The sequence below is a fragment of the Haplochromis burtoni genome, unplaced genomic scaffold (genome assembly GCF_018398535.1).
Source record: "Haplochromis burtoni strain Fernald_Lab_line unplaced genomic scaffold, NCSU_Asbu1 Contig_122, whole genome shotgun sequence".
Taxonomy (NCBI): Eukaryota; Metazoa; Chordata; class Actinopteri; order Cichliformes; family Cichlidae; genus Haplochromis; species Haplochromis burtoni.
Window position 1 is genome coordinate 1,051,990 of NW_024582483.1, and position 13,234 is coordinate 1,065,223.

At 40.5% G+C, this 13,234-nt stretch overlaps 1 protein-coding gene across 3 annotated transcripts in view; it reads right to left on the reverse strand.

Annotated features, from left to right (window-relative positions):
• The window catches only part of si:dkeyp-9d4.3 (caskin-1), a 47,864-nt gene that overhangs the window by 12,960 nt on the left and 21,670 nt on the right, over window positions 1–13,234 (reverse strand). For 2 of the 3 annotated variants that reach the window (XM_042223871.1, XM_042223870.1), the window contains exons 6-14: window positions 13,012–13,133; window positions 10,117–10,225; window positions 9,567–9,675; window positions 9,120–9,214; window positions 7,883–7,997; window positions 7,050–7,337; window positions 5,041–5,139; window positions 4,751–4,935; window positions 2,184–2,265 (exon numbers count right to left, since the gene is read on the reverse strand). In XM_042223871.1, the coding sequence (XP_042079805.1) occupies window positions 2,184–2,265; window positions 4,751–4,935; window positions 5,041–5,139; window positions 7,050–7,337; window positions 7,883–7,997; window positions 9,120–9,214; window positions 9,567–9,675; window positions 10,117–10,225; window positions 13,012–13,133 (1,204 nt within the window). The remainder of the gene's footprint in view (window positions 1–2,183; window positions 2,266–4,750; window positions 4,936–5,040; window positions 5,140–7,049; window positions 7,338–7,882; window positions 7,998–9,119; window positions 9,215–9,566; window positions 9,676–10,116; window positions 10,226–13,011; window positions 13,134–13,234) is intronic. The other variant, XM_005929279.3, reaches the window with a different exon arrangement.

Genomic DNA, 13,234 nt, shown 5'->3' on the forward strand with positions numbered 1-13,234 from the left:
TTCTATTGAGTTGTTTAAGAAATTAACGGCTTCATGTGAAATCGTGGTCCTTTGAAATCTACCATCACTAAACAGCTGTTCTAGGAAATTAACTGTACTTCAAAGAAACCGAAAAAAGATCAGAAACAGTAACTTATCTCCTAATTGTTTGCTTTTCAAAACGCTGCAAAGCCAAGAAATGATATTATGTGGTGATCTAAAGGATTCTTATGTGGGAGAAGCGCAGGAGAAAGGAAACCATGCCAGATTCCCACTGCCTATGGAGCCCTTCTTAACAGCTTTCATACTTGGCTGGCTCGGCAGCGCTGTTTTAGCACTACACTTCCCACATAACACTTAAACCAGTAGAATGACAGCGGATTAAACATGCTAATTTATGGGCTTCTTTTAAAGTGAGATTAGTAAAACAGCTACAGCTACAAAGTGCCCAAATTTAAGTGGGAGTCTTGAGACACTGTGAAAGCGTCTACACCACGAACTGTACGTGCACATTAATACAGAACATTTGCTTCAATGCTACGCGAGTCTTTGTAGCCCCAAGTGAACACTCACCTGCTGTAATGCAGACCTGCAAAAAGCTTGTAACAAATAAGGTTTATAAGCTGGTTCAAATCCACAACAACCATTAAAGTTTTGACTGTAAAATTAATGCGTCTGAAGTTAAAACTTCCCAAATATATCAACCCTGTAACGCCTGTAAGTCCATCTTCTTTCATACAAGACCGCTACATCATCAGTGTTATTTGAATGCACTGAATCCGACACACGCAGTGCTACTGTGAGGAATGATGTTCACAAAAATACTGATGTAGCAGAAGTGAAAAGCATACAAATCGAATTTCATATGTGCAAAAAAATCCCCCAAATTTCACATTTCTGGCAACTATTTCATGCTTCATGGAGTTAGCAGAACTCATTTTTTATGCATGTTGATTCTTTTATGTAAAAATATGAGGCTCCAATAAAAAGATAGACGTTTCTGATTAAAAACCCCCAAGGCCAAGTGAATTTAATTCCTTCTTTAAAATCTGTATTACTCACTTTGTAAGAGATGGTCTGATGAGATCTCTAATCTGCATGACAACATCAACATCTGTCTGTGGTTCAGTTTTTAGTGCTGTATTGCAGCTAGTTTTGATCAGAGAGATGATATCAGGGATCACTGGGTAGCCAAAACTACTTACTCAAACACAAGATCAATATTATTGATCGATACTGGCCATTTACTGGCATTAACCAGCAGTAATCACGGCTGAGAAACTAAAATGAAAAAAGAAGCGATAAGCGAAAGGTATAGTTTGTCCACCAGAGGGCGCTCTGCAGCTGATCCAAGCAGAGCGAGAATGTGTAAACAAATAAATATAACAAATGTCAGGGACGTCTGTTTGTGATTGTGTGTCTAAAAGAAAAGAAGACATTGCATTTTTAAATCACCAAATATCAGCATCAGTATCGGTGTCGGTATCGCAAAATAACTACACTATGAGACACAAAGAGCGTAACATTTTAGCTTCACACTCTTGCAATACTAATCGATCAAAACTGACAAACTAAGTGGTTCCTCTGCAAAATAAATGTATTTCACGCTCACAGGAACGTTAGATATGTAAATTAATAGTTTTAAGCTGGTAGTTTAACATAATCTGTTGAATTTCTTTGAGCAGTTTTTTTATTCTGCTTACTGCAAGCAAACCTCTGCGGCTACAGCTAGAGCTCTGACTCAGGAGAACAAGAAAGAATCCATGACATCCCAAGAAGCCATGTCCCCGGCTGCTTACAGCAGCTTTTTAGAAATGAAGAATAACTTGAAATACTGTTCTAAAAGGACCGAGACTGGAAATGCTGCTTGTGTCTGATATGAACAGACATGTGGTCTTTAGAGGGCCAGGCTGAAGAATAAAAAGTGATTCACATAAGCAATCCAAACAAGCCCCGAGGCGCTTGTTGTACTTGTGAACACTGCCTTGATCATTTTTAATTGTCATCACTTACAGACAAAAGCATTTTTTTTTCCAAATTAACTGATCGCACGCGTTTCCTTTCAAGCAGGCAGAGACAAACTTTGTCATCTGTGCTTAAATCACTGCAGCAGCACACTTAAATTAAAGCTGACACGAATGAATACTTCAAATACAGACGGCGATATCGCGCTACGCTGTGTTTGTATGAGTGTGTGTGCTTACTTGCTGACTGCTCCACAGACTGCGACTGCTCCAAGAGATGCTCCTTGGCTTTTACCGACTGAGACAGCACAGTGGCCAGGAGCTGAAACACAAAAACACACACAGATATGCTCATATGTACACACACACGCTCACATTGAGAAACATTTACTCAAGCATAATCGTTCAAATCCCAGAGGTGGTCGGTGACTCAGCTCAGTACTCAGCACTCTGCCTCCTGTATGTCCTACAATTTTCTGGTACAGCAGAAATACCAGCAAGACATTTCTTAAATGCAAGACACTAAAAAAACAGGAAATACACATTTTATACCAACTGTTAAAATATCATTTAGTATGTGCTGAACAGCAGGATGTACAGAAAGGAAAAGCACAACAAATGTTTATGCTAAGAATTAGTTTCCTAGATCTTGTCCACATGCGGTTGATGTAATTTAATACAGTGGGCGACACATTTAAGTGCAGCTTTAAGGGAAACTAGCTTTAAATCAGACTCAAAATCATGGCCGGTTACCTTTAACTGTGCAGTTAAAAAATAGTGGTGCAGTGCTGCTTGCTAAAGCTGCTACTATAGTGGCAGGCTGACATACAAGTAGCACTCTATAACTGAGCATCCTGATTAGCTGTAGTTGGTGTCACGTTCTCTGATGTGTTCATCAGTATGAATGTGGGTGTTAGATAGAAAGCACTTTCTTAAAAAGATCTTGTACTAATGAGTGAATGAGGCAAGAACCAGTGCATTTAGCATTTACAATCAAATATTAGACTGACGCTATGTTAATAGTTCATCTGTGCCTGCAGCTTCGTCTCCATCTGCCTGTCCCTCACATCATGCTCCCTGGATTTGTCCCTTTCTCTCTCTCCCCTTCACTTACTCTCCAGTGTGGTAAAATAACACATGAATTAATAATGAGCTGTCAAAGGGTGAATATCATACAGTCCCGTAGAAAAACAAGAACACCCAATGACTCAGTGGCTTGCACAACCACATTTAGCAGCATTAATTTGAAGTAATCGCCTTCCGTGGGACTTTATCGCTCCCTCGTTTCATTGTGGAGGAATTATGTCCCACTCTTCTTATAGCGTTGCTTCATTTCTTTGAGGTTTGTGAGCATTTATTTATGCAAAGCTCTCTTAAGGTCCCACCTCAGCATTTCAATGAGGCTGAAGTCTAGACTTTGACTGGACCACTGCACCTTGTGTTTTTTCTTTTTAAGGTATCCTGTGTGCCTGGGATCACTGTCCCGTTGAATGACCCACTATCAGCCCAGCATTAGCTGTCAGACAGATGGTCTTGATTCTAGAAGACTTTGGTATAAAGAGGAGTTCATGATTACTTAGTGGCTATTAGGTTCCCAGAACCTGTGGCTGCAAGCGAAGCCCAAATCATTCCCTGTCCACCACCGTGCTGCCAGTTGGTACGAGGTGTTTGTGCTGATTTGCTGTGTTTGGTCACTTTTAGTCTCATCTGTCCAAAATGCATTGTTCCAAAAGTCTTGTGCTTTGTTCAGATGATGAACTTTGCAATCCTAACCTGTGCTGCCATGTTCTTCTTAGAGAGAACAGGCAACCCCGTCCAAACAATTCATACTCGTTAAGTCCTTGCTGTACTTATACGCTATCACATTTAGAAGATTTTCGGAAAACTTGACTTGAGGTCAAAGTCACTGAGATCAAACATGTCTAAGATTTTTAGTAGATACTCCTATGGTATCAATTTGAAGCTCCTACGTTGCTTCGTTCTCGAGTTATCGCATTCACAAACCTCCGTGTCCACGTCGAAGAAAATCTACTCTGGAAAATAACTGAAACTAAAATCGAATAAAAAAACAAAAAGTCATAATGAAATAGAAATAAAAACTAACTGAAAACACAAAACTATAATAACTCTGGTTCACAAAGACCAAAAATTGTGTTTTCAATTGTTTTGGTCATCACAGGTGTTTCATCAGCAAAATGAAAGGAAGTTTTTGCCGCCTTTGATCTTAACACGCTTATCAGCCACCTTTTAAGGTGGAATATTTTCTTGAATATTAGTTCAGTTTGTATTGTGACTCAGTCAGCGGACCTTAAATATAGCAGTTAATTGTATTTGTTATGGCTACATGCCATATGCATTAGTGATGACTGGATGTTCGGATGCTTAAGAAGATCTATTTAATAGAATCACATTATGCAAACTACAAATATTCTACTCCCTCACTTGCAGAAAACAAACAAACTGTGGAGGTGTTTCAGCGGTACACCTATGACAACAGCTCCCTGTGGAGGTGAGGTGCAAAAACACGATAAATAAGACAAAGTTGAGTTGCTTAACTTGAATTTAGCTGCTACACTGTATCCAAACAAACACAATGCACCTTGTGTGCTGCTAGGAAAAAACAACCAACGGAAGAATAAACTGAGCAGGAAACAGAACTGTGGTTATCACATGAACTACAGTTGTGTTTGTTTCCTAGAAATGTTTTGCCGTTTCCCAGAAACGGTGTGTGTGTGTTGTTTTGTAAGGAAACAGCAGCAACGTCATGAAATGTGTGCAAACACAACTGAATGCAAGGAGTCTTTTACCTTGACTCCTTCTGCTTGTGCATGCAGGCCGGGAGCATTAAGGCCGTGGGTGTTGACCCCTGGCGTGGGTGCGGGGTGGGGACTGGGTGCAGGAGTGGTCAAAACATGCGTGTTTCCAGAGCCCTGCAAGCTGCTCGATGACCGAACACTGCCGAGGCTGCCGACGCTGCCGCTGCGCTCGCCACCTCCACACATAAACACACGTTGTAGAGCGCAGCATTACACACACACAACGTGTCTGACACACATCATTTCCTTTTTTCCCCCACAAAAGCACGCTTTCAGTTTACCTGCCAGCGGTTTGCGCAGCACCCAGATGTCCTCACTGGTGCTGCTCTGCTGTCCCAAAGTGGGAGAGCCCTGAGGACTCAGCTCTGCAGCTCGTGAACCTGTCTCACACACACAGAGACACACACAGAACCCCACATCTGTTACTCCTTTGGTCTTAGTATTTTAAACTTAAAACTTTGTATTAGCAAAAATGCAGAAACAGAAACAATATCTGAGCGATAATAATGTGTACTGCTGTTCCCTACATACAGTAAATGTGTTGAGCTTGTGATTAAGCACTGTAAAAAGCACAGACTCACACGCAGAGATACACTCACTCAGCTCACGTGCATAAACATGCTACTCATAGTTGGAGTCCTGAGGCTTGTAGAAACCCAAAGACCCTTTTGGTCAAAACACCATGAAGCTGTTGTGAATGACACATCCAGTGACGTGTGGTGATTCTACTTAATCACTGTAATGCTGATTAAAAATGCCGAATACGGCCTCTCAAGTTATTTATAACACACACAGCATGTCGAGTAAGATAAATGAAAGGGTCATTTCACTGGAATTATAAGAAATGTACAAAGGAGGCATTACTTTCATGGCCTTAGTCGTCATAAAAACCCACATTTAAAGAAACAAAACAAAGGTTTGAGTCAGTTAGGACCCACACGGGCTAGATAAATGTATATGTGGACGAATTACTAATTTTGTTAGCCTTTTTTTGTAAATAATTATTTGATTGAACTGATCCTTTAATGAAGAACTGCCTCAAGCACATATGGCTATGTAAAAAAGAAAGTCTTCAAGGGACAATATGCAGTCTTGTTTAAAACTAAGTACACCATTACTGCTTCCACAGGTGATTGTAGCTCAGGAGGTAGAGCAGGTCACCTACTGATGGGAATGTTAGTGATTCGATCCCTGGCTCCTCCAGTTTGCATGCCAAGTACTAACCAAGATACTAACCCCAAGTAGCTCTCTGATGCATCCGTCGGAGTATGAATGTTCATTAGGAAGCACTAAAAAGCTTAGAATGAATGTGGCATGTTGTATAGAGTGCTTTGAGTACTCCGGCAGATAGAAAGGGCTATATAGAATCAGTCCATTCGCATGAAATCAATAACACACAAACACAAAAGAGCAGTTTGCTGGTCTGGAGCACTTGGGTGTGCCCAGCAAATTCATCCCAAGGTCAGACTGTGCAATGCAACAGCTCAGACTCTACAGGCCTCAGTTAGCATGTTAAATATAAAGTTCATCACAGTACAGTTAAACAAAGTCTGAACAAGGCTTCTTTGGAAAGCTTGTCTCTACTTTCTGAAGCGAGCACAGCTACGAAAGCCCGTTTTTGATACTAAAAAAAGAAAGTATCTATAACTTGAAATGTCGAGTTATCTTTCTCTAAATTTTGACTTATTAACTCAAAATTTTGAGAAAAGTAACTCGAAATTTCAAGTTAGCGCTGCCAATCAGTAATCTACGTAAATGACGTCATTTCCTTATTACCGGGAAGCTGAAGCCCTCAGCTACAAATGCTACAGCTAAGCTACCAGTATTACAGCCAGTCATAAATGCACAAATTGCTAAGTATTTTCAGTGTGGTTCGTATGAACAAACCAGAACACTTCTGGAAAAATGTCCTCTGAAAAGGCGAGATCAAGGTGGAGATGTTTGTCAAAATGCACAGCACCATGTTTGGAGAAAAACATGGTGCTGTACCGTTGGTATGAATGATTCTTCCTTGATTGCGAGGCCGCTAGAGTGACACAAAAAACAATTATTAAAGTTATCGCTGCTAAACATGGTTCTGCACGCAAGTGAGTCATGAGGTGTACTTAGTTTTTCACAGGACTGCTTCAGTTTTTTTTAGGCCTTTTTGAGTATTTTTTTTATTTGGCTGAACTGATTCTTTGATGAAGCGTTGCCACAAGCAGATAGACAGCAGGCTTTTTATGTGTTCTTGACAAAAAGCAGAGAAAGGATTCTTATCTGTGACTTAAAGTGACACTACATTATGTACCTGTCTGACTTTGCTGCTCCTGAGAAGTGGAGAGAGGAGGAGGAGGAGGAGGAGGAGCAGTGGACAGAGGAGGAGCACACAGAGAAGGAGGAGAGATAGGGAGAGGAACGTACCCAAATGAGGAGAACCGAGGAAGGGACTGTGTGTTGGGGTTAAGGGGAGGAGGGGGAGGCAGATGCAGGGGAAGGACTTTGGAGGGGGGGTATGAGTTTCCGTTGACCGAGGCAATGGGGCAAGGGTTGGGCCTGCGGAGGAGGAGGGTGTGGCACTGCTGGGAGGGGGAGTGACCTGGCAACAATCCAGGAGGAGGGAGGGGCAAAACAACAACAACAACAACAACAACAACACAACAACAACTGATCAGTCAACTTGAAACAAAACAAAAGTCTAATCAGAAAAAATCAGAAAATGCACAAAATAATAGTTGATTAAACTTAAAACATGAGAAAAGAATACATCCATATATCCACAGGGAATATATCATTATAAAACAAAATATAATATCACTACAGCAATAAGGCAAACAAACAATATGAACAAAAACATTACAATCTAGCAGGGTCGGACTTGTTTATTAATTAGGGAGGGTGACAGAAGGAGCAGAAATATAGAGGGGTGATTCAGGGCCGACTGCGGATAGAGGACTATGTTTGATTGGTGCAATCAATGAGACTGGCAGGGTGGGGAAAACAGATGGTATGCCCCAAACAGGCCGATGATGCCACAGCTAGCTACAACTAATGACCAGCTATAGCTGCGAAACAGCTGCTAAGCTCACACGCACATCCACCCACCCACCCAAGCACACACACAGCTGTGATGCGGGTGGTCACCTGCCCTCTTGATGACTTCCACCATGTTGGAGGGGAAGTAGCCCACACGGTCATTTCCTGTCCGGTTGTCATGAATACAGCCTTTCCATCGGCCATCAGAGTGCTGCTCTAAAACCTGTGCACGTACAAAGATTACAGCCACTTTTCATTTCCATAACAAAGACTGCAAAGCCAAACTAAAACCATACCTATATCAAGTTTAAATCTTTAGCTCTGAACCTCACACTACCAGCTAACTTCAAACTAGTTATGGCAATAGTGGCTACTGCTCAGATGGCAGTGTAACAAATTTAGCTGTTAATTCTTTATAAAAATACTTCTACCATTGTTTTGCTTTTACTTTTTCAGACTTAGCAGCTGAAATGAGCAGAAAATATCTGTTTAAATTTCCATTTAAAAAAGGCAGTAGTTAAAAAAATGAGTGGGAAATAACACACTATGCTATTTAGTCATTTAGCTATCATTAGCTAGCATTAGCATAGTTAGTAGTTTGAGGCATTTTTGCGAAATATAATTTAAAATTTTCCATGTATATCATAGATAAACTGTGTTTTATCAAGTGTCCACCTTGATAAAGTGGAATAAGTGTCCACCTTACTAAACCCTGAATTCTTCAATCATAATACATTACACAACTGTTTTTACATTAGCAGGCTGGCTTTAGCGTTGCCATTTTTAGCCAGTTGGCTACAAAACTGATTAAAAACACAAAACATACTATATAAACTGCCTTAACATGTATATAGTTTTTGTGAATTATTTTTATAAAATTCAAATCCTTTTAAATTATAGATATTATATATAGTAGATGACCTCAAAACAAAAGCCAACATTGCATCTGCTTTACGTAATGTATTTTCATGCACATCTGTAAATAGGTGTTCGCTAACAGCGCCTGTAAGTGATTACTTTTTCATATATACAAGGTAGCTTGCAAAAAAGATCAATAAATATAGAAGAATAAAGAAATAACATAATAAATTGACATAGATGTCTGTGTTTTCTTATATGAGTGAAGCGAAGAAGCGCCATATCTCTGGCAAAAATAATAATTTGTTTTTAATAATAGTTTGTGTGGCAAAACCTCTTTTCAGCTCAGTGATGCTTACATTGTAACACCCAACTATTAAACTGTGTAGACAGATTGATATTACCGACACAGGTTATTATGACTGGCAAACATGCAGCAAAGGCTGAAACATATTTTTATTGCGGAACCTTAATTATAAAGCTATACCGTGATGATGTCGCCAGCTTTGATGTTGAGGCTGGTAAGGTCATAGTTGTTGCAGTAATCCTTTAGTGCTCGCACCTGCATTGCAGCTGAGGCATCTACAACACAAGAGTATAAAGTGCAGACAGAAGAGAACGGAGAAGGTGATATTGGTGGGTAGTATCATTAGCATAATAAATTTCGCCAGCCTAATCAATACAAGAAAATCCCAAAATAAGAATGGACATTATGCCATTGTTTTAAATGTCAATAAATTCATTTTAAAAATGTCTTTTTACAGTATGTTGTTATTTATAACAAAAACCAGGTTCCTAATAGTTTTAACACTCACGAAGTGGGCATGGCTTGAAAAGCAGATTTTTGGTGTTGCCACCAGCTGGGAGGGTTTAAAAAATGTGTCACACAAGGATTTGTGAGTTGGTGTGCGAGCTCGTGCACTCGCGGCCTCACCTCTCAGTAACTGTTTGATCTCCCGGCTGGCCTGCGTGGTAGTGAACTGGTTAACGATGTCCAGGGCAGTCTGACTCAGAGTGTTTCTCACTCCTGCACTGATGCCGCTCTGGAGTGACGCGGAGGAGGAAAATGATTAAAGCTGCAAAATCAAATTGTGTGTCACAAAGAACATTCCACAGTAGGGATGTTTGTTGTGTGCGCTGCCTCAGCATTAACATCAAAAGTGAAGCGCAGCAGGACGAGAGGGGACACTTAAAGTGGGCCCTTTACAAAGACAGGGTTAGGCATTTACATCCATGTTCATCTGAAGGTCAAAAAAAAGGTTAAAAACCGAACAACAGGTTTGAATATTGGATGACAGACAGGAGGCTGGTCAGCCTGCTACTGTTTTATGTAATAAACAATAACAATATAACATATCCCACAGTTTCCTCACAGTCAGATGAATGACAGTTGCTGGGGTGTGAATTTGCACAGCTCATAGGAGGGAGGTCAGCATTAACAACAGCTTCTTATGTAAACACATTAAACGGATAGTTAGACTTACATCCAGCAGCAGGCGTACTACCTCCGTCTTCCCACAGAGGGCAGCCTGATGTAGTGCTGTGCCAGACTCGGACTGTCTGTTGATATCTATTCCAGCCTGAATCAGCAACCTGCAGCGAAAAATAATAAATATTTCAAGATAACTTTTTATGACTGCTCTAAAGTAAGAAATGAAAGAAAAGCATCTACATTCATGCAACTCAATAAAAGTGGAAATAAATTCCCCAAAATGACATTTGGATTAACCAATTTTTCAGTCTTTTTCTCAGATGTATTTTTCATAGTGTTTGTGTTAAGAGCTGCCAGTTTGAGTGAATGGGGTCTCTGTGTTTGACTGACAGCTGTTGCCAGGCTTCCACAGGAAGAAGGAAACAAAGAAAATATGTTTCTAGTGTAACTAAAACCCACAATGTAAAAGGAAAGCACCTTTTGCACAGGCCAACCCTTTGCGCGGTTATCTAACATAGGCAGTTGAATTTTACCCTGTAAATGCTTGTTTGGTTGGTTATTCAACAAATTGCAGGAAAAGATTTGTTTATAGGGTGTTAAAGAGGAAGTGGACTTTGGCAAGAAAGCTAATTTGTGTTAATCTTTTGTGCCATAAACACACGCTCACTGTGTAGTAGTGAAGGCAAGAAACTGAAGATTGAAGAAAAGGCATAGAGAGAAAAAAATCACTGGCCTGCTATAGTGTTGGGCTCAGGAAACTGATGGTGTTGCCATGTTCTGTCCTATACTGCCAATTGAGGAGGAAAACGTTCAAAAATGCTCACAATTAGGTCAGCCAGCAACTTGTCACTAACACAGTTCACCAGAACCATCTATTGATCCATCTGTCTATTTTCTGCTGTTTATATATGTCCAGGTCACAGGAGCAGCATTCTAGACAGAGATGTCCAGACCTCGCTCCAACCAGCCAGCTCTCTTTATCAGAACAGAGCGCTACAGTGTCCCCAATACTGCAGATGACATGAGTCTGAATGAAAATCTCCCACAAGGCCCCAATGACAGGCAGCAGCCACGTCTGTAGCTCCATGTAGGTGCAGAGCATGATTAAGTCAGACTCTGTGTCCTCTGCCTCCTTCTGAATGGTGTCCAAATTCTGCCATAGGTAGGATTTGACGATCCTTCACCAAGTTCTAGTGTTTGGTAAAGTCCTTTCCTGGGTGTACTGGGACTTTGTCAGATGTCCAAGTCACATTGGCCGTTGACATGTGGGCTAGGGTATTTTGGTGCAAAGCCCACTTATTAATATGCTTATGTCCCAGTGAATGTTAAAATTTCTCAGTAAGAGAATGAAGACTCAAAGACTAAAAGGCACCTGGGCCTAATATTTGACGTATAAGTCCACACAACAGTCAGATATCCTGTCATCCACCAAACATGCAGGGTCTCTCACTGAGAGCATCTCCACAGGGGAACAACATCCAACTCCTTCCCAGGAGACTGGCTGCAGAACCGGAGTCATACATGTAGGTGAGCCTGACAGTAGTCCTATTACCCAAGAACCAGTTTTAGCAACCAGGAATTGGATCGGATCTCTGTTCCAGACTGCTGCCCAATCCACATAGCATCAGACCTTTACACTCTCTTACCTAGGACCAATAATGTCTTTCGAAACCCAGCTAGGGCTATTTGCCCCAGATAAGGATCAGGGGAAATGCCAGAAGATTACGGTTTGAGAAATGGCCGTTACAGTGGCCTGTGCTACAAAGGAAGACTGGCAACTTCAGGTTTAAACCTGTTTTTGTTTTCAGTTTTGAAGGTTCACGTCTTGCAGGCAGAATCTACATCAAAAGAAGCCTTGATGTAGTGATACTATAAGATCCTAATACACGTCACCTAAGCTTCGTACTTGTTGACCTCATAAAAAAACATTCTGACCCATTTTTACCCCTACCCTCCATACCATAGGCCTGCATCCACTCATGTAGGAAAACAGCCACACCTTTGCTACTACATGGTTATTGGACATAGGCATCACTTTTTCCTGTAACTGTTTGACTAGTTGGTCATTTATTAAGGCATAGAAAAATATGTGACTATATATGTAAGTTAAACAGGAAGTGGACTTTGGCAAGAAAGCTCAAGTGGGCCATTCTTTAGTGGTAGGCTTTTGTGTCATGTAAAGGCTCATTGTTATCTCTGTGCTGTATATATAAAACCACTTTTTATTTTTCAAATACTGTAATTTTTCTTCATTTTTAAAAGATGCTGAAGTTTGTGATGTGTCATATGTTGCCTAAACTGTATCCTTTATGTGAATGTGCTAGATTTGTAAATCCTGGGTTTAATTATCGAGTTGAAAATTATCTTTGGTGACAGCCTAGCCTGATTGCCAATACATGGGTAAGTGAAGCCACATAGAAGAAGAAACCTGGGTATGTTTAATTGACTTTATAGTAAAGACCCCAACTCATGAATTCACCATATTTTTCTTTTCTTTTTTTAAACTTGTGTTTTGCTGTATATCTGTAATCTTTCACTTGTATATATAGTTTTATGTGATGTGAACAGGGCCTATGCATGTAATGTCTTTGCCTGTTAAAAAAATAATAAATAGAAAAAATAATGAATAGAAATAAAGACTTGAAAGAACTGTTTAATATAATTCATTGTTGTTGGGATGCTTCAGAGGACTTGGCCCAGTTTCTCTAATGTATGTTGTTCACACCTCAATTCTACAAATCTCTACAATCAAGGTGGATAGTGGAAACCCTGCATGACCCATAGAAACACGCTAGCCTTGTTAATGGGAAATATGCCAGGTTGAAATGAACTGGCATTATCCTTTAACGTTAAATTAGATCAGTCGGTGGAGAGACAGAATGACTAAGTGTCTAATGAAGGAGGTATAACAAACACAGAGCAGACAGAAAGGAGTAGTTATTTGGACCGTATCACTTCGATGTGTCCGTTCTTGGCAGCCAGATGCAAAGGTGACACTCCGTTGGGGTCGGAGGGTTTTGGTTCCAGCATGGCTGCACACATGTTACTGCTGAGCAGGAGCTGGACCACCTAAACACAAAGACACACAGTGTAACTTGTAAAGCCATTTCATGATTTATATTAACTCTATAATTCCTTCTGTGTAAAAGTGAATTTAAAACTAAAATCTG